At 42.2% G+C, this 25,947-nt stretch overlaps 1 protein-coding gene across 1 annotated transcript in view; it reads left to right on the top strand.

Moving 5' to 3' along the window:
* Nucleotides 1–4,365: 4,365 nt before the first annotated feature.
* Nucleotides 4,366–25,947, top strand: part of KCNC4 (potassium voltage-gated channel subfamily C member 4) — a 30,192-nt gene continuing 8,610 nt past the window's right edge. Inside the window, exons 1-3 of the mRNA XM_063297737.1 lie at nucleotides 4,366–6,185; nucleotides 16,254–17,196; nucleotides 22,386–22,571. Of these exons, the coding sequence (XP_063153807.1) occupies nucleotides 5,547–6,185; nucleotides 16,254–17,196; nucleotides 22,386–22,571 (1,768 nt within the window). The 5' untranslated portion in view covers nucleotides 4,366–5,546. The remainder of the gene's footprint in view (nucleotides 6,186–16,253; nucleotides 17,197–22,385; nucleotides 22,572–25,947) is intronic.

The following is a 25,947-nucleotide window of genomic DNA, read 5'->3' on the forward strand; positions in this document are numbered from 1 at the left end:
GTACATCGTAACGGTTCGCATGTCATTTGCCTGATACGTGTTTGATCTCGGGAGAGAGGAAGATTCGTCAGGGAGTTGTTATCTGTTGGCTGCTGGGTTGGAATGTGTTTGGGTTATCTCATGTGTTCAAGGTTGCTTTCCCAGGATGTGTGGAAAATGGTTACCAGCACCTGGGAGGGGGGTGGTTGCTATGGCTGGTAGGGGGGAGGGATTACGTTTGGAGCCGAGGGTTTTTAGTTTGTATTTGGCGCGCTTTTAGTCATTCTCAGCTTTCTCTGTATCTGCCATAATTTCCCTAATAAATCAGATTTCATTTAAGTAACCTCTTGTGAGTCTGAGTGTTTGGGGTAGGCAACCATTACACCTAGCTACAAGAGGTTTCCACTGAGCATCCTTATGCCATTAGCTGGCACCAATGGAATGGAGAGGACATGGATGGATAATTTTTCTTGATTTTCAAGGACATCAGTTGGGGAGCTTCTTCTGTCACGTTCACCTGCCTACAGAGCTATCAAGAAGTAGAGCTGCAATCTGGCAGAGGATGTTTGTTATAGCTCTCCAGGTAGAACAGGGCAATCCAGCCAATATTGGCAGGACATAAACAGGAAACATTCACCAGCAAATTACCTATTCACTATTACTGGCCCAACACACTGTGGAGCTCTTTATTTAGTCCACTTTGATGCCTTGCCTTTTGCAATCCTGGAGGAAAGATATAAGAATACCCCTTCTGGAGAGTGAACCTGCCCCTATGTCTGTGAACTCAAGACTCTAGCCCCTACGTTCTTTCAATGCCCTTTCTACAGTAACTTGTGTCCTACCTTCATAATGTCTCTTACTAATAGAAGCTCCACCTGTTTTGTTGCTTGGCTTTTTGCTGTTTACCTAACATTTCCAGGATGGCCACACCATTTCTGTCAGCTGCCATTGCTTTAAACAAGGAAGCATTCTTCTAATTTTAGGATTTTATAAATGTACAAGGCTTAGATTTTAAGATGATTAATAGAAATAAATAAAATGAATCAAGCTGCAAAACACTATAAATACTAGCAGAATACCTTTAAATCTGTATAAACCTACTTCGTGAATAAAGTATTAAAATATTAGATCACTACACTATTGGATATGAGTATATGTTTGTTTTATTTTCCACATTGCTACCTGGCAGCAATAAGAGATGGTATATGTGGATATGTAACTTTATTGCAGTCAGTGACCAGTGAGATGTGACAGAAAGACATCAAAACGTAATATAGAAAGCATAATGCCAGATCAGTAAAGGAAGACTTACCCTGCTGTGACTCTCAAGTTTGTAACTGAAAATAAGAAACATTCCTGTGGTACTTTATATAGCAAATTTATGATGGAGCTGACACCCAGTAGTAAAACGTATACTCTGCCTGTGGAAGATCCCGGGTTCATTTCCCACCATTTCCAGATGAGGTTGGAAAAAATCCTGGAGACCTACTGCCACTCAGTAGGCTAGATGGGTAGTTTGTTGTTTATTCGTTCAGTCGCTTCCGACTCTTCGTGACCTCATGGACCAGCCCACACCAGAGCTTCCTGTCGGTCGTCAACACCCCCAGCTCCCCCAGGGACGAGTCCGTCACCTCTAGAATATCATCCATCCACCTTGCCCTTGGTCGGCCCCTCTTCCTTTTGCCCTCCACTCTCCCTAGCATCAGCATCTTCTCCAGGGTGTCCATAATGAGAAGACATTATGTGGCCAAAGTATTTCAGTTTTGCCTTTAATATCATTCTCTCAAGTGAGCAGTCTGGCTTTATTTCCTGGAGGATGGACTGGTTGGATCTTCTTGCAGCCCAAGGCACTCTCAGAATTTTCCTCCAACACCACAATTCAAAAGCATTCCTTCTCTCAGCCTTCCTTATGGTCCAGCTCTCGCAGCCATATGTTACTACAGGGAACACCATTGCTTTAACTATGCGGACCTTTGTTGTCAGTGTGATGTCTCTGCTCTTAATTATTTTATCGAGATTTGTCATTGCTCTTCTCCCAAGGATTAAGCGTCTTCTGATTTCCTGACTGCAGTCAGCATCTGCAGTAATCTTCACACCTAGAAATACAAAGTCTTTCACAGCCTCTACATTTTCTCCCTCTATTTGCCAGTTATCAATCAAGCTGGTTGCCATAATCTTGGTTTTTTTCAGGTTTAGCTGCAAGCCAGCTTTTGCACTTTCTTCTTTCATCTTCATCATAAGGCTCCTCAGTTCCTCTTTGCTTTCAGCCATCAAAGTGGTATCATCTGCATATCTGAGATTCTTAATGTTTCTTCCAGAGATTTTAACTCCAGCCTTGGATTCCTCAAGCCCAGCATGTTGCATGATGTGTTCTGCGTACAAGTTGAATAGGTAGGGTGAGAGTATACAGCCCTGCCGTACTCCTTTCCCAATCTTAAACCAGTCCGTTGTTCCGTGGTCTGTTCTTACCGCTGCTACTTGGTTGTTATACAGATTCTTCAGGAGGCAGACAAGATGACTTGGTATCCCCATACCGCTAAGAACTTGCCACAATTGGTTATGGTCCTCACAGTCAAAGGCTTTAGAATAGTCAATAAAACAGAAATAGATGTTTTTCTGAAACTCCCTGGCTTTTTACATTATCCAGCAGATATTGGCAATTTGGTCCCTAGTTCCTCTGCCTTTTCTAAACCCAGCTTGTACATCTGGCAATTCTCGCTCCATGAACTGCTGAAGTCTACCTTGCAGGATCTTGAGCATTACCTTACTGGCATGTGAAATGAGTGCCACTGTTCGATAGTTTGAACATTCTTTAGTGTTTCCCTTTTTTGGTATGGGGATATAAATTGATTTTTTCCAATCTGATGGCCATTCTTGTGTTTTCCAAATTTGCTGGCATATAGCATGCATTACCTTGACAGCATCATCTTGCAAGATTTTGAACAGTTCACCTGGGATGCCGTCGTCTCCTGCTGCCTTGTTATTAGCAATGCTTCTTAAGGCCCATTTAACCTCACTCTTCAGGATGTCTGGCTCTAGCTCACTGACCACATCATCAAAGCTATCCCCGATATTGTTATCCTTCCTATACAGGTCTTCCGTATATTCTTGCCACCTTTTCTTGATCTCTTCTTCTTCTGTTAGGTCCTTGCCATCTTTGTTTTTGATCATACCCATTTTGGCCTAGATGGGTAGTAGAACCATAAAATGAAAGGGTTCAAAATAATCTTGGAGATCATCTAGTCCAACCCAGGCCCAGTGCAGGAATTCACTACTACAACATCCCCAATGGATGACTGTCCTGCCTTTGTTTAAACACACCTCCACAAAGAAGACTCCACCACCTCTTGACTTGTAGGATACCTTTTACAGTTGGGACATTTTTCCTAATGTGCATCCAAAATCTGCTTCTTGAACTTAAACTCACTGGATTCATGATCTAACCTTGTATATAAAGCAACTTCCTCTGTGCCATAAGCATTTGTTGTCTGCACTCTACTCCTATTATAATATGGGGCATTATGCCCATAGGGCTGGGGCAGGAATACTAACAAGTCAGAAAGAAATCAAATGCAAAGGTATCAGCAGCAACAAGGGATCGGTAGCCGTTACCAGGCAACGTAGACAGTAATCGGCTGGATGGGCCAAAAGTATGGACTTACTTCTAAATCCGTCTCCGGTGTGCTTTGTTGCTATTGCTACGAGGCTAACGTGTGTCCTTCTCTGGAAATGATTAAAGATTGCAGGATGCTCTCTGAAGTAGGGCACTCATTCTCTGCATTTGATCGGGGGACGATTAGAATCCCCTTTGGAACAAGCGCATTTGCCCTACTCAGCCCAGGAGGCCTCAGCGAGAGAGGCCTTTCCGCCTCCCCCACCCCAACAGCGCTTGCTTTGCTAGCTAAAACGCAAAGGTAAGAACGCGGCGAGCCCGTAATCGTCCGCACACCGTGACCGTGCGACGGGATAAAGCGTCTTGCCAGCTCCTGCTCGGCGTCGAAGACGGACTGAGCAGGGACAGGCATCCACGAGCCGAGTATCCGGGCAACAGGCTACGCAAAGCCACTCAGATAGGAAAGCCGCCGGGGCAACCTCGTTCGCGCCGCCCTGCAGCGAGCGCCCCCTCTGGGCTGCAAGGGAAACGCGGCCGCTTCAGCTGGCTTTGCGCCTCCTATGGCTTTCCGGCTCGGCGATTTGGCTCGGCTTTGCCGTCTGGACGCCGCCGCCAGCGACAGGATGCTTTGTGGAACGAAGAGCTAAGGGCGCGAGCGTCTCCAGGCTCTCCCCTCCCGGCTCTCCTCGCGCGGCAACTTCTGGATTGCTCCAAGCTGCCCCTCGCGAGCAGCCCTGCCCCCTACGGCCCCTCCCAGTCCTGGAGGAGGGGAAGAGAGGAGAGCGCGCACGAGAGAGCCCAAGCCGTCCAAGCAGTGCGCTCGTTCCACTCCCTCTCGCCCTCCCACAGTCTGAAAATGATACAGCGCCGAGCGGGCTCGGGTTGCTCCCGCTTTCTCGCAAGCGCACCTGAAGCTCGACGAACCCACCCGCCCCCTTTCACCTCGGCCGCGGAAAGACCGTTGCTCTCCCGCTTAGATCCGATGGTCTCCGACGGGAAGCTGCTTGTCTCGGGAGCCTGAATCTTTTTTCCCAACCCAGCGGACCACAGGCAGCCCAGCCCGCTCGGAGCCTCCCTGCCCTCTCCTATCTGGGATTGCTACGACGGAACCCGTTCAGCCGAAGACTCAACCGCCGAGGATGCGCCTTGTTAGATCGGCTTTTCCTGCCGGCTCCTCACCTCGTCCGGGAAACCGTCACGGCACCTTTCTGCTGCGCTGACAAGGTGGATGTTTTGTGTCTCTTGACCGCCTGGCAGGGAAAGGCGGGCCGTCAAGCGAGGGGTTTGGAACGAGGAGAAGGCAAAGCGAGACCCGGAGAGTGGGTTGCTTATCTCTCGGGGGTGCGTGGGAGAAAGGAGCGTGTTTATCCAAGGAGGTCTTCCGAAGTTTAAAATCGTCTTTAAAGTCGCGTCAAGCTCTCTTCTCTACTTTGCGAGGCTGGGCTGTTTACCAACCTGCTGAGCCCTGGCGAGCGGCGGAAAGCAGAAGAGGCGTTTCTTCCGGGCTGCTGCTCCTACCGCACTCCTAGGAATATCTGGCGGTGTTTGCTCTCAGGCTCTTTTTTGCTAGACCGGGAGCCTGTGCCCTAGATGAATTGCCCGCCCCGCCGCTCCCGTTCTGTGCCCATCTTCCAGCCCGCCTAAAAGGAGGCGGAATCCTTCGGCTATCTCGGCTGGCCAGACAGGGCCGTTTCCTTCCCACGTCCGGGCTTTGCTCCCGGCGCACCGAGGCACTTGTTGCAGCTCCTCGCTGGGGTTCGGGCGGCTTCAGAAGACTTTCCTCCCTCCAGAATAGCGGCGGCTGCTCAAAATTGTAAGCCAGCCGAGCTCGATCGCAGCAACCCCCTCAGGGCGCAGCCGCCGCAGGGCCCCGCTCTGCTCCTTCCCCGCGCGTGCTTCTGGGCCAGAAGAAAACGGGTTATTAGAAGCACCTCTGGCCCACCTAGCCTAATCTATGATCAGCTCCGTGTGTGTCTCATCTTACCGTGGGCGCAAATCGGGGAATAAGCCACCCTCCAAAACATGCCTGAAGGAAGAGATGGGCAAAGGAGAGGAGTCAGACAAGATCACGATCAACGTGGGGGGCACCCGGCATGAGACGTACAAGAGTACTTTGCGCACCCTGCCAGGAACCCGCCTGGCCTGGCTGGCGGATCCCGATGCCCAGAGCAATTTTGACTTTGACGGGCAAAGCAATGAGTTTTTCTTTGACCGTCACCCAGGCATTTTCTCCTATGTGTTGAACTATTACCGCACGGGCAAACTACACTGCCCAGCAGACATTTGTGGGCCCCTCTTTGAAGAAGAGCTCACCTACTGGGGCATTGACGAGACTGATGTGGAGCCCTGCTGCTGGATGACTTATCGCCAACACCGCGATGCTGAGGAAGCCCTGGATATCTTCGAGAGCCCTGAGCCTGGCAGTGGGTTGGCTGGGGAGGAGACTGAGGATGAAGGGGCCCGGGAAATGACCCTTCAACACCTGGGCATGGAGGATAGGCCTCCTGGGGCTGGAGGAAGTGGCTGTTGCCGCAACTGGCAGCCCAAGATGTGGGCACTTTTTGAGGATCCCTATTCATCAAGGGCAGCCCGGGTGAGTCACTAAGAGGGCTGGGGATGGGTGACCGCAGTGCACCAGTTTCCTAGGGTGGGTGGGTATGAGCTCCCCTTCTAATGTATAGAATACAATTTGGTGGCCTTCTGATATGTAGGACTGCAAGTCTCATCATTCCTAGGCAGCCTTGTCAGTGACCAATTTGATGGGGGTGAAGGGCAGTGTGTTGTAGCATATCTGATCCGGGAAGGTTGAATTAGTCCCTGGAGTTTTGTGGCATGCAACAACAACAAAAAAGCCCCCCTCCCCATACAAAAGTATGTTTCTTTGGGGATTTAGTAGTTGCTTTACATTTCAAGCTCTCCTCAAAAGTTTTCAGTGGAGCTCTTCACCCTGAGAGTGACCCCCTCTTGCTTTTCTGCTCCTTCTCTTCTCTTATTTTCCACTTTATTTGCCCTTGCTGATACAGGTAACATGTCTTGCTCTCTTCTTTTTCATTGTGCAAGTGTGTTTCTTTATTGTGCATGAGGAATACCTAGCTGTTTTATATTCCCAGGTTATTTATCACTACTGTACAACTTTCTGCAGACAAGAACAGAGCTTGTATTTAGGGGTCTCTTTGCAGGAATTGGAAAAATCTGCTTACCGTAATACCCTAGAACAGATTCTTTTTTCTCCCCTTGAATCCAACATTTGAAAGAGTTTGGGGAAAGCCTGATAAAAGTTTTCCCCCCTGTATATCCTACTTTTTAGCTGTATGATTGCCAGGTGCTCTGAATTTACTAATGGTATAAGATCTAGTGTATATCAGGATGGGAGTGGATCCCTGGGTGTTAGCCAGACATTTCTAATTCTCCATTGTTAAACAATAATAACAATAAAATGATTTTTCCCTGAAATTAGGTGGCTAAAATACAAGAAAGGTTTGTGTAGTCATGAGTGGGCTTTTGCATAAAAGAACCGTGATCTGAGTTAAATTTGGGTACAGAAAATTTCCTCCTAGGCTGAGAGACATCCTATTACTTAATTTTAGGTCTCCTTTCAACAGGGCCCCATCAAGAAAGATCATTTGTCCAAGTCTGCTTATCTCCAACAAACATCTTTCTCTTGTGTCTGCATGTATACAGAAGTCCATGTATATGCACTCACATACACACAAACAACAAAAGTAAAAAAAAAAACTTACTAGACTTACTTTTGCCCTTCCCTTTATTTCTTTCTACTGTGCTATGTGAGGTTTTCCTATAGTTTCCCCATAACTGCATGAATTTACCTGTTTTAAAACACTTCTTTTGTGCATATTAATAGAAATATATCCATTTCATTCCCAATCAAGCCCATGAGAATTAATAATGGGCAATGTCCACACTTTTTTGCTCTTCCTTATAAACTTTTTTTTTAATAAGCTCATCTTTGCCATACAGGCATACTCTTTATTTTATATGCAAGAAACAAACATCTATATACCTGTTTTCTTAGTCACATGGTATACATACATGCTGGCATACATATTCTGAGCTTTCCATTTTGTATAGAACACTTGGGATGAAGAACATATTAAGATTTAAAAGTGCGAACTCTGAACCTAGTTTTGCCCCTCATATAGTTCACCTCAAAATGTATATGCCATGGGGAGGGTTAACTGGGAAGTGCCAATAAAATTTATCCAAAATATTTTCTTTCAGGCGGACAATTTAGGCAGTCATATCCTCAAAAAATACATTTTAGATGGAATTTATACCCTGTTTAGGTCTCAGAGGTCTTAGATTTCCAAAGCTACTCTCTGTTTATGAGAAGGTATAAACAGATTTGTTGAAAACAACATCCTGGGATTTTTCTGTATCAGTTTTGCCAGAATCTTGCCTTCTTTAGAAAAAAAAAAATCAGTCATTGATCTCCATGGCCTGGCAATAAAATGATCATCATAGGTGAGAAATTAACAGTTTTGCTAGTAATAATCATCAGTATCAAGCAAGTGGAGAGCGAGGACAGCCTCCTCCCAGCTTGTTATGAATCTATGAAAACATGACCATTTCCGTTTTCCCTCAGTAGCTAAGTACCTTTTTAAACCTTCCTTTTTCTTTTTAAAGGAAAGTATCAGTGTTATTATTTAAGCAAAAATTTCAACCTGTTGGAGAAGATAAAGATAAATGGCCCAATGTCAAGGTCAGAGAAAGAATCTGGAAAGAAATGTGGCTCTCCCAGGCACAGAGCCATTACGTAAGAGCATCCAGTGTTGTCTAAATTAAAGGAGACAAAATATATATTAGCATTTGGCCAGCATGTCCTGGTTGATTCCATTGCACTCTACAAGAATTGACAACAGTTGGCGATAGAGGTTCAATTCTTCTTCATTTCCAGGCTTCCTTCCAACTATGATAAAGATTCTCATGGAGTGCAAATGGTACAGTACAACTGATTTTAAAATCTAGAAAAATTCAGCAAGGTTATCCCAACATTTATCAAGTACCTATTCTAATATCAATGCTGGATTTAAAAAGAGTGTTTAAACAGTGCATGAAACATGAATGGGATATCTTGCGAAGTGTTTTTATACTTAGGTAGTGCAGAAATACTCTTTTTCCTAAGAGGTTTTGCTGTAAAGGAAAGAAATATGAATACCTTGTGACAGCCTCATCCCCAAATGTTTCCACAAAAATATATCTGTTTGTTCATAAACTCACTGTGGTTGCCTGTCCCTCCCCACATCCCTCAGCACACAACAGCCATTTTGTTGACTCCCACCTCTCTTCATCTTCCTGTAGAGCAGTGTTTTTCAAACTTGGCAACTTGAAGATGTGTGAACTTCAACTCCCAGAATTCCCTAGCCAGCATGCTGGCTGGGGGATTCTGGGAATTGAAGTCCACACATCTTCAAGTTGCCATGTTTGAAAAACACTGCCATAGAGCCACAGAGGACAGAACATAACCTGCCAGACAGAATCTCAAAAAGCCTCTATCATCACCCTGATTGTGGGCTAGTTTCCCTGAATTGGCCTGCAGGAAGAAAAACACTCCCATCTTCTTGGCAAGGGAAACAAACCCTTACAGTAATGAGGTGGAAAAGCAACAGTGAAGGAAACAGCTGTCCCTAATCATGAGGAGCTCAACAGGGGGTTGATGGAGGCCCAGAAGTGGAAGATGGCAGGGACAGGAACTTAAGGCATATCTTTGGCATCCAGGACAAGCAAGCAGGATGGGCAGACCACAGAAAAGAGAGCAGCAAACATCATCCTGCTCTTTCATCATCTATATCAAATATGCAAGTAGGGCTCTCCGGTAGTGTTGTTAGGAGCCTGTTTGTTTACATTTAGGGGCAAGTGCATGAAAGGTTTCAGACTTTCGGCATGGGGGCACTATAGATGGTCTTTCCTCCCCCTTGGTGTCCTTGATGGTTGTGATTCCAGAACTCCAGGGGTGAGTTCTATAATGGAGAATCTAGCTTTTCCAGCAGCTCTACAGACACTTTCCTTTTTCCTGGAGTAAGCTGGGCCATTCGCCACACTTTTTGACTGGGTGAGGACATTTACATGACGCAGATGGTGAGGGAAAGGCCTGTTAACCCAAAACAAACCTGGACTGATTGAGGTTAACGCTGCCCCTCCATTATCACACAATTGCCTGGGTTGAGATGATCACGCAACTCAACTCTGCACACAATCCAATTAAGCATGTTGGAGGTTATGGTGTGTGTGTGGGGGTGCACGTGTGTTCCTGAGAATTGGACTATGGTTTGAGTAATGATTAGTGAAGGACATTTTATAACTATAACAGGAAGGAAATTTATTTACAGGAAGTACAGGGATAGGCAAAGCCTAGAACCTAGCTAACTACATCCTACCAGGGGGAGAGTCCAGGAGCATGTGATCTGCATATTGTGTGCCTGAGAAGAAACAGAAGGAAGTGACCTTTAATTAACCATCGCATAATCAGAGCAGGCAGAGTACTAGACCAAGAAGGGACACAGTAAATCCTTAATTTTCTATCTACACCCTACTGCCTACTTGTGGCCACTAGGTTATGAGGCATTGAAGAGTCAGCACCATTGGATTTAGACCTCCAGCAGTTCCAAACCTAACTTACAGATTCATTGTGAAATGATTGTAAATCAAGTCACAGTGTTCTTTGAAGACCACATTGGCTTCAGGTGAATGCATGTCTGGCAGAGGAGGATTCACTGCTTTTTGCCAGGAAGAAGTCATGCGCTCCTGTGGTGTTGAAGAAACAACATGCAGAGAGTAGCGTTACAGTGACCTGTAATTTGGAACATAAAATGCAACAGACTGATTCCCAAATGAAAGTGGTTCTTTTACCTCAGTTACTCCCAATTATGGCAGATACTGGTTTTGCTTCCAATGCTGGAGGTAACTACAATTTCTGTAAAGACAGAGTTGCATTAAGAGTTTAGGTCTTTAGAGGCACCAATAGAGGCGCACATACTTACCCTGCCATCATTGGGCAAATGGGTTGAGGGTAATGGTGATGCAGGGAGCTTCTCACAGAATGGATGGAAATAGTGTGATGTTGTACAGTAGCTCAGAATGCCAGGGAAATTCAGATTCAATCTCCCTTTCACTCATTAATTTTATTGGGTAAACCAAAGTAGCTATGCTCTCCCAAGTTAATATAATGTATATCACAGGTTACGATTGGTCTATCCTGAATATCTTGAAGCAATAGTAAGGAACAAAATAATAAATGCAAACATAAATTTATTGGTTGATTAACCCTGGTTTGATCAAAGTAACGGTCTGCTTGATGGCTACAGTCACTGTCTATGCAGTTTCTCCGAGACATCAGACCTGCTGGAGAAGAAAGACATGTCCGTGCACTGCATGTATTGAACCCAGCAAACTCCTTTGGAGTGAGAGTTTATGGGAGAGCTGGGGGTGAGTCAGTTGAATGTTTATCTCAGAAAAGGCAACTCAGTCCAGGTGCTGAGAGATCTGGGGAAAATACTTTTTGCCTTAATTAGCTCAGTGTAACAAAGCCTGGGAAAATATTATTACAGGGTTCAAGATTCTGTATTAATCTTGAACTAGTATTAAATATAACTTACTGAAATCCATGTCATTCTTGGTTCCTTGGTCTTGCCGTGTGTGAGTGTGTGTGCGTGCGCTTAACGCTTAATCAACAAGAATGTGCATAAGCTTAGACCCACCACTTCATAGAATCATTGAGTTGGAGTAGATCATCTAGGCCTTCAAGTCCAACCACCTTTTCAGTATGGGATCTCCAGAACTGAACATGTTGAATTTCCAATCCCTCTCCCATCGAAGCACTGACCAGCCCCAACCCTGTTTAACTGCAGCAGAATAATTACATCTTGGCTGGCTGGGGAATTCTGGGAGTTGAAGTCCATACATCTTCAAGCTGCCAAGGTTGAGAAACACTGCTGTAGAGATTCTAATGTTCTAGAGATTCTCCAGGGTGAGGATTTGCAAGATACTAATAATTTGTCCAATAAATTTTGCAAGATGCCAAAAGCTGTTTTAGAAAATGAGAAGAAGTGACTTGACCTTCCCATGGACCAAGGTCTTTCCTTTAGCAAACACTGGCTGGTTTCACACCTGATTTGCTTAATTGTAGTTTGTTGAATGGACCATAGTTGGCTGGGTTCACAGTTCATAATAAATCTTGAATTATAATTCACAAATCATTTGGCTGAATTCACACAACATCAAAACCAAACATATTATGGCTTAGCATGTTGGATAAACCTGGCTATCCAACATACGGATTGAGGAAATGGGAGAATGAGTATAGTCTCATGTTTCAGTGAAAACTGATTGATCTATGAAATGATTTGACAGCAAATGAGCAGTGGTTACTTTTTGGTAAGGAAAGTGCCAGGTCTCAGTTCTGCCAGGGGGCATGACTTCTAATTTGTGCATCTTGCTCCTAATCCTAGATTGTGAGAATCGGTTATGGTCCCACCATGTAATGAGAGATAGACTTCTAGGGCATTTTTGATATCTTTTGGGAGTCAAGCCTGACTTGAAGACGACTTTCCTTTTTTTTGTCATCAGGCTTTTAACTGTTCATTAATTTTAGTCTTGATTTTAAAACCTTTTAATATTTTGTACGATAGTCATTCTTAGCCACTGAAGTAGAAAGACAGCATATACATGAATTAAATGGAAACAGTTAAGACTCATATACAGAGTACCACTCATTTTAAATGTGTACACAAATGTACAGTAATATTTCTACACGAAGGTTAAAAACAATGCTCCACCATGATTTAAATATTGCAGTGATCACAATGCTTGATTATATTGAACTTCCCTTTTTAACTATCCAGTTTATAATGGTGGGGGAGAGCTATTACATCAGTTCTGTCCAACTTTTCCCTTTAGATCAAAAACACCTCTGTAACACAATGCTTTTTTTTTTTTTACGGTACTGATTTGCCGGATGTCCAGCACATCCCAGGCAGTGATAGCTTCATCACTGTTTATTTGTAAGTTAGCAAGCCTGTTTATGCCATGCAGGTAATGTGTCATAGCAAACAAGTGGTCTCATTTGCCTTGCTGAAGCAGTTTGAGTGTCCATAGAACCACTTTGGGTCATGCTGTTGGGCATGTGCTTCCAGGCTGTGTGGCTTTGGAACTGCCCACTGCATGAGCCACTCAGACTGGTCCTTTGGCACACAAGTTTTTGGTAGGTGGTTCAGAGGAGCAAACAGCTTTGGATCTGTCACGTCTTCCTTTGTGCAGGATGTGCCATTTGTCTCCTCTGGATTACTCACCAAAGCTTTTGATAAGCAGTTTGTATATGAGCGGTGGCTCCTCTGCAGTTCTTGTTGAAAGTGGAGGCAAATAGCAAATGAAAGAGCATTGCCACATACCAGAGGGGGGTACAGTCCAGGCTGGCCTCCTTCAGCTGTCACTGCAGGCAATCCTGAGGTCTTTGCTGAAGCCACCCAGCTAGAAGCATATTGGCTAGGACTGTGCAGATATGGCAGAAGAAGGCTAAGAAGGGCTCTAAAGCAAAATGAGATGAAGCAACCCCATTGTTTCACGTTATGTCATTCCTCGAAGTGAGGGGACCATGTTGCTTTACAAAGCATCTTTGAGGGTGTGCTTCATTGAAACCTTCAGCGAAGCACTCCTTTGAAGCTTTGCTCAGCCCTTAAATTAAATTGATAGTATTCTGAATTGATTGCTGTAATAAGGCTATTCACAAGTCCCCATTGGTTCAGAAGAGGACAACTAAATTATTGGGTTTAAAGGACCAATTTACACCAGAATTCTTCAGCTAACAAGGAGTGTTCAGTGCATACTCCTCTGATTGTATGCTGTGACTCCTCTTATAAACAAAGATGGCTTAAAAACCACAGCTTTGTCCAGTGTTTGTTTATGGTGCTCTCTGGCTCTGGCTTGTTCATTTGGCTTTTTGTGGCTTGTTTTGACAGTAAGAAATCAAAGTTCCTGGATCAGACAACATACCAAATTGCAGATGGATGGAATTGTCCATGGTTTATTAACTGTACTGGTAGCAGGAGGAACAAGTAGATATTGCTCATTTTGGCAAATTCTGGTTTAGTGTGCCATATGAATATGATGGTTAGCTTGTTTTCAGGTTGAAGAGATGAGCTTTGATTTATAAATACTAATTGTTTGGAGGTCAGGGAAAGAAAGAAAATTAGAGCCCTAATATGCCTTCATCTCATATTAAATTGTTTTCTTCCCACTGACTGAAACTCTTAGAAATGATCACAGGGAAGTCACAATGTTTAGGAAAGCAATTTTTTTGCCACTACTTCTGATACGTGTTTCTCTAGTAGTAAAATATATGTTCTGCTAAAATTCTGTTCTCCTTTCTTATGATGAAAATACATTCCTAATTGTGTACTTTACTGAGCAATAATTGTTTTTTAATACACCATTCAGAATTTATGGGGATCAGCATTGCTCCAGAGATCTAAATGGAATCCTCTCTCAAGGAATATTTGTTTCCAGAGTGATCCTTAAAATTCACTTGATCCTGGCTGCTTGTTCTGTTTTGATTTAAGATCCTGGGCTGAACATCTAATGGATTATCTTTAGTGCTGCTGATTTTAGATTAATTTTAAATTAAAAAAAATATGGAAGTGTGCTGAATTAGCAGAATTATTTTCACCTGCTCTTTTACATAAGCGTATTTACTTTAAAAAGAAGACCATGTTGTTTTATGGTTATTTTTTGGTAAGCTACTTTGTGGGGGCTTGGAGGAAAAGATAGCAGAGAGATAAGTGAAATTACTGACATTCTTTCATGCAGCTGTACCTGCAGACTAACATTTCCATCCAGAAAACAGGGTTTATTAATCTCCTTTTGAGTTGTTTTCCACAATATGCCACTGTAATGATTAGAGTTTAACCAGTGCCACAGAGGAGAATGAAAAAGCTCTTGGCAGCCATTGCCTTCTCAGCGTGCCGGTCGCTAATTCAGTAGGAATGTTGAGTAGACTGGTTTTTCAGATAAAGCATCCAGTGGCTTGAAGAAAATGGTGCATATTTGTGTGCGTGTGTTCATATTTGTTTTACATTTGTCCCAGTTACGCAGCTTTTGAAATATCCTGCATTTTGAGGAGCTGCAGCCAAGAATTTTTTCTTTAGAAAATAGGCTGGAAATGCCATCAACTTGAGTGGTGCAATGTAAAATGACATCCTAAGCAAAGTAAATCCAAATGGATGATTTTTTAAAAGTGTGTTTAGGCATTATATTCTTAAAGTTTCAGTACAGTTTATGCATATTTGAATTAGATGAAGCTCCCCTGTATTTAATGGGCTTTTTAAAAATCAGATTAGGTGTAGAGTTTGCATTTGATTGTTCTGTTATACAACCATTGATTGCATAATTGGAAATGGGACTTAGTTACTTAAGAGTAAGTTATGATATCATGTAAGAGATTATTATGGGGAGAAGATAGCAAACAATGACTCTGTATAAACTGAAATGAATTGGCATTTATTTCCATAACACAGAATAAAACAGCTTTGTTCAATAGCTACCAGCTTTTGCCTTTAGAAAATCCTCATTTTCAAAACTAGTTTGATTTGTGATGTGGGTGACTCTTGATCAGAGGAAGCAAACCTGCAGCTCCCTTGGGTATTTAATTAGTTTTACTATGTGTCCAAGCATAATATCCTTCCATGTGTACTCAAAAAGCAAAATGAAATATATTAAGTGATAAATGATCACTTTTTGTTAGTGATATGTCAGTTCCATCCAAAAGGCATGTTGTAGGTTTAACTATAAAAAGACTTTTATTCTTCTAAGTAACATGAAGATACCAATCAGTAGCAAATCAGTAAAACTACTATAGGGTAGCAAAAGGATTCATGGATTAACAAATAAGAAACATGATTTTGTTTCCTTGTTCTTTGGAATTGTCAAAGCTTCGCTGCCACTGTTAATGAAATAAAGTAGAGAAATAGCCATCCTGCATATTCATATAGGTGTTAATTCCTCTGTTGGCAAACTAATCTACAGAGGAAAATGAACAGAAATGAGGGTGAAGCACAAGCAAATATAAACAGTCACAGCTGGGCAATTGAGTTTTTCTGTTTATTATTACTATCAGGGGAAAGTGTTAGATTAGCCTTTGGGATGGAAGGCAAACCAAATCTGCCAACAAGTGTTACTGTAGCCTATGAGATGGCAAACTTCATGTTGCAAAAGAACTGAACTGAATTAAGAGAACCTGAGTCTCATTTGCTCAGTCTGTATCTAACAACTGGGTACAAACATATTTATTATTATCCCTATTACACAATTTAGTGAAGCTAAGTTCAAAATAAAATATATAGCATTAGAATGTGAATAACTCAGATGGGTAGATTGAAAACTGGGATCTTCCATTTTGATGGTCTAAAATGAATCATAGGAAAGAGAAGAGGAAGACCCTATAAACTGTGTAAGGATGTCTTTCAATGGTTATTTCTCCTCCTAGACTCAAATGAAGCATGCTTCTTTATTCTGGGCCTTCTTTGTAGTGATTAAAATGAAAGCGAGGGAGAGAATAAAACTGATTTTAAAACTTGCAAGCTGGTGTCTTAGGTTGCTTTTCTTCTCCCATAGTTGTTTTAACCATTGAGCATATTTTTCCCTTCCTTTCCAGATCATTGCCTTTGCCTCGCTTTTTTTTATTCTGGTATCCATCACAACTTTTTGCCTGGAGACACATGAAGCCTTCATCATAGATACCAATGTGACTGAGACCCTAGTAGTGGGCAACACGACTGAAATTGTTGTGATGAACAAGACGGAGACAGAGCCTATCCTCACCTGTATTGAAGGGGTTTGTGTGCTGTGGTTCACTCTGGAGTTTCTGGTGCGCATTGTTTGCTGCCCGGATAAATTGATCTTCATTAAGAACCTTCTTAACATCATTGACTTTGTGGCCATTTTGCCCTTCTACCTGGAGGTGGGGCTCAGTGGCCTATCATCCAAGGCTGCACGGGACGTGCTGGGCTTCCTGAGGGTAGTTCGTTTTGTCAGGATCCTCCGGATCTTCAAGTTGACCCGCCATTTTGTGGGACTTCGGGTGTTGGGCCATACACTCCGGGCCAGTACCAATGAATTCCTCCTTCTCATCATCTTCCTGGCTCTAGGAGTTTTGATTTTTGCTACCATGATCTATTATGCTGAAAGGATTGGTGCCAAGCCATCTGATCCTAGTGGTAGTGACCACACTCACTTTAAGAATATTCCCATTGGGTTTTGGTGGGCAGTGGTAACCATGACAACTTTGGGTTATGGAGACATGTATCCCAAAACTTGGTCAGGCATGTTGGTGGGAGCTCTTTGTGCCCTGGCTGGTGTTCTTACCATTGCTATGCCTGTTCCAGTTATTGTCAACAACTTTGGAATGTATTACTCGTTGGCCATGGCAAAGCAAAAGCTCCCAAAGAAGAAGAAGAAGCACATACCCCGTCCAGCACCACTTGACTCTCCAACTTTCTGCAAATCAGAGGACAACTCACCTCACAACAGTATTCAGAGTTATAACAGTCCTCTGGCCTCAGCCACAGCAGCTGGGGTGATGGAGAGGAAAAGATCAGGTGAGATGGAAGATTTTGGGCTAAGCAAAACCCAGAAAGAGACAGAATTATAGCAATTGGAGACCGAGCATTTCTCCTTCTGAGTATAAGGTCTCATTCTGAAGCCTATATAGAACCTGATAGGCAACCTATTGCCCACCCTGTCTTTTGGACAATAGCGCCTGTAATTCCCAAATAGCCAATATTCTGGCTAGAATGCATGAAGTTATTTTCTAAAATATTGGGAGAATCTAGGTTGTCATTCATTGCACTGCACAAAGGGTTAAACTAAAATTCTTTTTAAATTTCATATCGGTTTTTTTCTTTTTGTTTAAATTAAAATACCTTGTGATCTAGATCCTAGTATGGGGAAGATGGCTGTGGATGATCACTATGCAGCAACAAAGAGATGCAGAAAAGTTTAACTCTTTGCTGCCATCTGTCTATGGTCTATACTTTATACACCAGATACGTTAACCTTAGTTAAGCCAAGTATAGGCAACGTTTTAGTGGTTTGGGGTAACTCTTGACATTTTGGGGAGGATTCAGGGCCCATAGTTCACAGGGCTGAATTACATGGACAGGCCAGAACATTGTGAATGTTTCTGGCTTTGGGAGATAACATGATAAACTTATCTCAGATGTAATGTTATAATTTTCATGTGTTTCTCACCTCCAAATGGCAAGAAAACTCTCTACTGATTTTTGGCAACTGCAATGCTGAAATTTAATCCAGTAATTGGAAGAAGCACCGGGGGCTCAGAAAAGGGGCCTAGGAGTGGCTTGAGGTCTTTGATTCACATGTTGTCCACCTTCAGATTAAGCCAATCTCTCCCACTCATGCTTTTTCTCCATTAAAAAAGTAACCCCCTACCAGGGCTGCCAATGCTTCTGTTAGGAGTGGGATGAGGTAAGGGTTCAGCAGGAAAACATTAGGATATAGGAAGAAAAGGTTGAAAACCTATGCCATGCTCCTGATATTGCTATGCCAATTTTAAAAACAAAAGAATCCCACTTGTGGAAGCCAAAGATGTGTTTAATGTTTTGTGTGGCTTTTGTGAGGGCTGACAGCTTGAGCTTAAAACTGCCAAAGAAAATGCACAGTCTCTGAGTGCCTACTTCCTCTAATATGTAAAGTCACGCTCTTTGCAATCTAATGTTGCATTTAAGTGGTCTGTCATGCCTACTCTGTTTGAAGGATAGCTGTTCTTCTTAAGCATTGATTAACCATCTGACCTTTTCTACAGCAGTAAGTCTCTAAGGATTGTCTTTGGAATCCCAAAGTCAGCCAGGCAACCCTTAATGGTATGTTCTCTGGAGTGTGCAGCTTGTTAGCATGAAAAGTGGATGTTCATAGATGCAGGTGATGTATGTTCTGATTCCTGCTGTGCCTTCTGTTTCAGCAGTGGGTGGTTCTTAAGTTGTTTGTACTTGCTGTCTATGGCTGTGGCTCTCCAGGGCCTCCTGTTGCAGGTTCCGTTTCACACCGGGAAGTGCTTTGGGACACCTATGGGAAACCTAAATGTACTGTATATCAGCATAGAAGTAAGAAAAGCCATTATCTATCTATCTATCTATCTATCTATCTATCTATCTATCTATCTATCTATCTATCTATCTATCTCTAATTTGTCCCCGCCCATCTCCTCCCATCGGGGGACTCTGGGCGGTTTACAACAATTGATTAAAAACAACAACCATAAAATACACAGTATAAAAATACAATAATAAATAAGATAAATAAAGATAAAAATAAAGAATCCAGGTGGCGAAAGAATCTAAAACAGTCCAAGTGTGGGAGGAGTGGTCTATAGCAACCATCCCCATGTAGATCTATTCCCCTCTCCAGCCCAAGCGAGGTGGCAGAACCAGGTCTTCAGACTCCTCCAAAAGGCCAGGAGCGATGGGGCCAGCCTCACCTTCGGGGGCAGCATGTTCCACAGGGTGGGAGCTACTGCAGAGAAGGCATGCTTCCAGGACCCCACCAGATGGAATTACAGACAGGGTCCACATGCCTTCTCTGCATGATTGGGTGGGACGGGTTGATGTAATGGGGAAGAGGCAGTCCCTCAGGTAACCTGGCCCCATGCCATGTTACCTGAGGATCATGGTAAAGATCATGCTTTTTGACTCTTTACAAGAGGCAAAGATTTTTTGTTAAAGAGCCATCCGGTAAATGACTCCAGAATGGATTTGAGGCTGTGTGGTTGGTATATGCATACCTGCACATCTTAAGCTCAGATGTGCTGTGGAATCAGGGCAGCCCAAGAGCAGATGGCTCTTCCTTTTCAAATATCTTGTCCAAATGCTGCTCTTTTGACACTTAACACTGAAAATCCCATGTTTCTCTTTTTCTCTTTCTAATTAAAAATACAATTATTAATTAATAATGAAGTAAGAATGGATTCATATGTCGCACTAGCTGTGTGTTCACTTAATGTACTTGCTTACTCATCCCAATGCACAAAACCATAAAGTAACCATGTGGGCTGTGTTTGTTCAACATGTGAATACTTGGCTATTTTCTGATTCAGTGTGTCATGCAAACACTTCCACTAAGTCATAAGGTGGTGGGCATTCTTTTGATTTTGTCTTGGTGTATTGTCTCAATCCAGTCATTTTGGTTTGTAAATTATGGCATCTGAACCACACCCATGGCTTATTCTACTAGCCATGGTGAAAACAAACTACACTTTAGTGGATGTATAAATCTAGACTGTGATATATATGCTAAATATAATAGGGTCTTATTTTAAAGGAACTCAATGTTGGAAAAACATACTTCAACTGGTGGGAGAAAAAGAGAGTCAATGGAGGAAAACATCTGTAATCTTTGTTGGCAGATTGCTAGGAAAGCCTTTGGCCCAGGAGAGATCAGAAAAGTCACACACCAGGCATTTCTATAAAAAATAATTTTATTTACAGAAAGCAAACATATTTACAGGCTCTCAGTGAGAGCTGCTTAACTCTCTACATGCCTACACAGAAGGGAAACTGAAACTAAAACAAGTCCAGGCAAGTTCTTCCCCCCAGGTGCAAAAATTAACATCTGAAAAGAGGACAATTAAATTCAACCTCTTTACCTGGCCAAAATGATTAGTTACCATAGTAACCTTAATCTGTAGTAGAAAACATATTAACAATCTTTAGGACCTGTGGGGCTTCTTTGCTACTATTAACCCTCGAGACAGCTTGCATCTAAGGGCAGAAGGGCTAGACAGTAAGACAAAAGCAACTGGAAAATTCTTTCTTATATTAGTTTATACTAGCTTGCAATAGATCTGATTGCTGTGGAAAACAGCAAGGAGCAGAGACTGAAAGTCACAGCTCTCCTTCAACAAGCTAGAGTCTGGACAAAGAAGCAGCAGCATTTCTCACTGAGGAATCCCCGATGGTTGAGGGTATTTCTCCACTTGTGTCTATGTATTGATGGTACATAGCAGCAGCTCAGCAGAATTATGAAGAAGGTGACTGATTCTCTGGCCTGAGAGATGGGACAGGATATGGCTGCTGCAGTCCTTCAGACCATCAGATGAACAGCAGCTAGGAGAGCAGCAATGGTGGCCTGAGGCCTTGGTCTTCCTCTGCCTCTCTGTCCTCACTTGCAGAAGTTGCTTTCTTATATGCTTCATCACATGGCTAGGCCTGAATGGAATTTGCTTGAATGGCTTTTCTCTCTATTTAGATAATAAACAAAACTCAAAACAACATAAATGATCTCAGCTCTAAGAGTACTTTGCTTTCCCCTAGTGCAACTCATCTAAAAGAAAGCAAATCTTTTCATTATTTTATATTTGGTCAGCTTCTTCCAGTTTGTAACTGAAAGCCAATCAAATAGTTTCAGTGACTGGATTAACAGACTATGCTATGTTGCTGGGTTCACACATTGTACTAAGCCATAGGGCTGATTCAAAAGTCATATTTAACCATAGTTTGCTGAATAAGCCCCAGTTAGTTAGATTCATACATGCACTAAGCTACAAGCCATAATTTATCACTCACAATGGCTAGTTTCACACAGCATGTAAGTGAAAACCAAATAAGTCACATTTGGGCTTAGTTCAGTTTGTGTAGCCAGTCTATAACATCTTTTCCCTCATCTAGTGCCTTCCTGGTGTGTTGGAACAATAAATCTGATTTAGTGTTTTGCACAAATCGTAGGCAGATTGCATCCCTTGTTTAGTACTAATCTTGTCACTCGAAAGAAGTTCGAAAAGTCTTGTGAAACCTTTCCTCAGCTTGCGGCTTTGCAGATATGTTGGGACTAATGCTGTCTGGGAATTCTGATTTCAATACATTTAATACACCAGGCTGAGGAAGCTTGCTCTGTTACCAATAACTTAGGGAACCAGGTATGGTACAACTTTCATCAGTGGCATTGACTGAGCTTCTAAATGAATCTCACAGCAAGAAAACCAAGAAGTCTGAGATGTGAGGAGATACGAGCAGGTCATTTGTATCATCTTCTTCAGTCTCAGATAAGGAATACCGTATTAATCAGAATTAAAGATTTAGCCTACCACAATCTTATCAGTACTAGAGTGATACCTTTGCTATATTATAAGTGATATCTGGGCTATACATTCATCAATCACATGAACAGAATTCTGTTTCCAAAAAACATCAGTTTCTGTGGAAACCATACTGCAGCATTAACATATGGAATATGTTTACAGGCATTTTCTGTAAGCTCTGTCTCTGGAAACATAAGGGTGTACAGGATTGAGGTTTCGACACTTTTTTCCCTCAATATTGGTGGATTCACCATCATATAAAGGTGAAAGGACTGAATGCAGATCTCCAGCCAAGAAGGTGAGAAATTGATTCCAGTGCAGTTTGGAAACATCACAGGATTATGGCCAGACTTCCAGATGACATTAATTGCTGTAAATCAACAGCAAAAGAATGGCTGTACATTGCCTTCCACTATGATAAGGGCTTGAAAGGTACAGTATATGTATAAGATGCAACTTGTGTTGCTCATGTAGCTAGTATTTTAGTATCAATAAAAGAACTAGGGGGTGAAATACTGTCTCCCCTGGATTATGTAGTGGCCAGACATCCTGGTCTCAAGAGTGTTTTAACAGGGCAAAGGAGGCACATTTTTTAAAATTAACAATTCATTTTCCTGTTGCCAAAGCAGGTGCAAATCTGGCCTCTTCTGGCTTCAAAGGTTGACTTCCTTTCTTTTCTTTCTTTCTCCTTCTAAGACACCAAGCAGAATGGAGATGCCAATGTGGTTCTGTCAGATGAAGAACAGCCCCTTTCATCACCACAAGAGGAGAAGCAGCTCATGAGGCGCTCAAGTACCAGGGACAAAAACAAGAAAGCAGCAACCTGCTTTCTCCTAAGCACTGGAGATTTCTCTTGTGCTGCCGATGGCAGCATCCGGAAAGGTATGAAGGAGATTCTGAGATGTATGTTGGTGAATGGAGGGAAAGTTGTGAAATATTAAACGATATCTATGAAGCAAGTTTCTCAGTTGGGTACAAACTGAAAAACAAAGGCAATGCTACTTTGGAAGGCTGTTGATCTCTCTGCACTTTCTGGGTCTGTGACAGGGTTGATAGGTTGAGACCCAGGTTATATTTCTATAACCCTTCCCAAGCAACAGTAAACAAAGCAGCTATGGCTTTTCCCTCCCATTGCATTCCTGCCCTGGTTCTGTTGGTTGACCTCTTTTCCCACTGGGTCTGGGAAGCAAGAAGGTAAGGACTAGGGAGAAAATGGATGGGAGAAGCAACATTGCCTTTCCCCCACTGCACTGTAAGATTTAAATTATTATAGTTTAAGCTTAAAGAATAAGGACTTTTGTGATGCTCATACAACCCCCCCTCCACACACATGATGGCTGTGCTCATGGAAGCAATGCCTTCCTCTAATCTGTAGCTTATTCAAAGAAGAAGAACTAATCCATGGCTAAGGCATTCTTGAACCACCCATACCTACAAACTTTTGATTCATCTTCAGCTATTGAGGTTAGGGCAGTCTTCTCCTGCTTGGTGCCCTTCAGAAGTCTTGGGATGATAACTCCCATGATTCCCAACTTCATGCTGGTTGGGAATTCTGGAAGTTACGTACCTTTACATCATGAAGTGCCAGGTTGCAGAAGGCTGACGGGAGATAACATCTTTGATTATGGTACCAAATGTATTTTTTCCTTTGGATATCAATCTGTTACAGAACTTTTTTTTTCCATTTTCATTTGTTGTTCCTTAATGTCATTTTGTGTCCATTGTATTTTGGTGCATTTTATCCTATTAGACTGCACATATCTGGCATTATTCTAAAACACAGCAGAGTGGAGAGAGGAGAAATACTATGGCTGGGAGATGGGACAAGAGGGTAAGAACATTGCATTGTATGTTCACAAGCATGGGACAAAGTTAATAATTGGTTAACCAAGCATTTTCATGTTAATAATGCAATTTCAGGTTTATTTTTAATCAAAACAGTACACAGGATGATATAGATGGCAAAAATAATTAGCAGTACATGTGGTACAAAAATCATGTAAAGAAATTAGTGTAGATACACTTGTCTTAGTGGCATTATTTCACTGTTTCTTTCACCATTTCCTCTATCTCCATTTTTAACCTCTAACCTTACAAAGTAGCTTAATAGTTTTTCTTGAAACATACTATAGTTTTATGGACCAGGAATAGACAGCCTAGAACCATAGGATTTCTATTTCTATTGAATCCAAGTTAAATTCTGGCATCTCCAGATGGGTCTGAGATAGATTTCCTGTCCCTAAACCTAGAAAGTCTCTGCTGGTCAATGTAGATAGTATTGAGCTAAATGAATTGGTTGGTTATAAAACGGCTTCCTGAGTTCCAGATAAATAATTCAAAGCTTGTTTTAATATCCATAACATCTAGATCTGAAGTTCACTCTATGCTGGACCTTTCTGATTCACACAGTGGACAGGGACATGCACGGCATGTGCAGTCTTCATAGAGGGCATCTCACAATGAAGATTTGTGCATGTCCTGAAAGAAAGGAGAGAGATCAACATCTAAAGAAGCTTTGTAAAATACTTTAATACTCAGGTGTGGGTGAGGGAAGTTGCAATCAAGTCAGAGTGGAACACACCAAGAAACGTATCAGCTTTCATGCTTCAAGTAGCCTTTAGCCTAAAAATGTTGCAAATAATCAGGTCAAACCTTTAGTAAGAGTTAGCTGCTTGAAAGAGAAATAGAGGGGCTGCTTGATTCAGACCATCTGCTTATTTCAATGTCACCCCTTCCCCAAATTATCCCTGAAGAAATTAGGCTCTCAGCAGCTAAGAGGTTGCCCAACCTTACTTTAACAGGATTGGGTAATTTGGGACTAACAGATGAAAGATGAAAGAGTGAGAAGTATTTGGGGGAGAATGTTTTAAATGACAGTAGAATTTTGTGGGGAGGAGATATTACTTGTAATAGCCTTTTAAAAGAAACTTGCACTTTGTATGGACTTTGGCAATTTACATAATTACCATTTCTAAAGGGCAGGTGAACGAACAGTCATATGCAGTCAAATATACAATGAATGTGCTTGTTTGCATCATCTAATGTACAATATGAATTGCTCAAATTCATGCCTATGAATATAGCAAGGATCTGATGTAAGTAAATATCAGATAAGAGCATATGGATGGTCCTGGCTTCAAGCCGTGATAGGCTTCCTATTCTTTTCATAGTTCTGTAGAATCAAGAGTTTTATCAGGTTCACATTCTCCCAACTGTTGATAGCCTCCCACTCCTGTAGGTTCTGGCAATCATAAACTAAAGGTAAATATGTAAGCAGACACATATAGTTTCTGACATGAGTAATTGATCATAAGGCTATGTGGTTCATTCCATGTGCATGCGTTCCTATATTATCACTTGTAACTGTGCAAATATGCTGTGCAAGTATCTGCATATGGAGAATGCTGAACTTCTAAAACAGTTGGATACAAGAGAATAATATCCCCTGTCTTTCTGTGATGCATCCAAACAGAAGATTCCTAGTAGTACTGATGAAGAGGCACATATTTATATCTTTCTCTTTAATAGATTCCTTTTAATGGTTAAAAACAAACCAGAAATACTGGGACAAACAGGAGGGTACTCAGCCTGTGTTTGAGGCAGGACAGTTACACAATAAAGGATGCTTCTAAAAGCACCGATGGTGGCACAGATCTCTTTATGCATCCAGTCAGTTACTTGGCAACAAACAAATGCATTTTTATTCACTTAGAATGGCTTTAACTAGCATCTGTACATATTGCTGGGAAAGCTGCTTTTATCTAACTTGTGCTCCTAAAAATCAGCACAAAAATAATGAAAATGTGCTCTTTAACATTTTCCTAACAGGTATTTCAGTGTAGTTTGCTACCAGTCCCCATTGCTTGTGCTTGCTCTGGAGTTTCATTTGTTCCTTCTGGACATAAATATCAATTAGAAAGATACAATCTGGTGCAATATAATGATCTGCCAACACCATATCTGTATTTGCAGATTCCAGGTTAGCTATAGATTGTTTTCATCTTTTTCAAAACAAGCCATACTTTGGAGGTGGTAGGCAACCTGTGGCGCTCCAGATTTTGCTGCAGTACAGCTTCCAGAACTAGTGGCCATGGCACTTAAAATGCTGAGTATTACTGTATATTTCCACAGCATCTGGAGTTTTCTGATTACTGGGGTTTGTACAGATGTAAAGAACAGTTGACTTGATATGAGAATAAGCTGTTTTTCTATGATTCCATGAAAAAGGACAGCTGCCATTTCAAAACCTTTATTCTGT

The sequence above is a fragment of the Candoia aspera genome, chromosome 3 (assembly GCF_035149785.1).
Source record: "Candoia aspera isolate rCanAsp1 chromosome 3, rCanAsp1.hap2, whole genome shotgun sequence".
NCBI classification, from domain to species: domain Eukaryota; kingdom Metazoa; phylum Chordata; class Lepidosauria; order Squamata; family Boidae; genus Candoia; species Candoia aspera.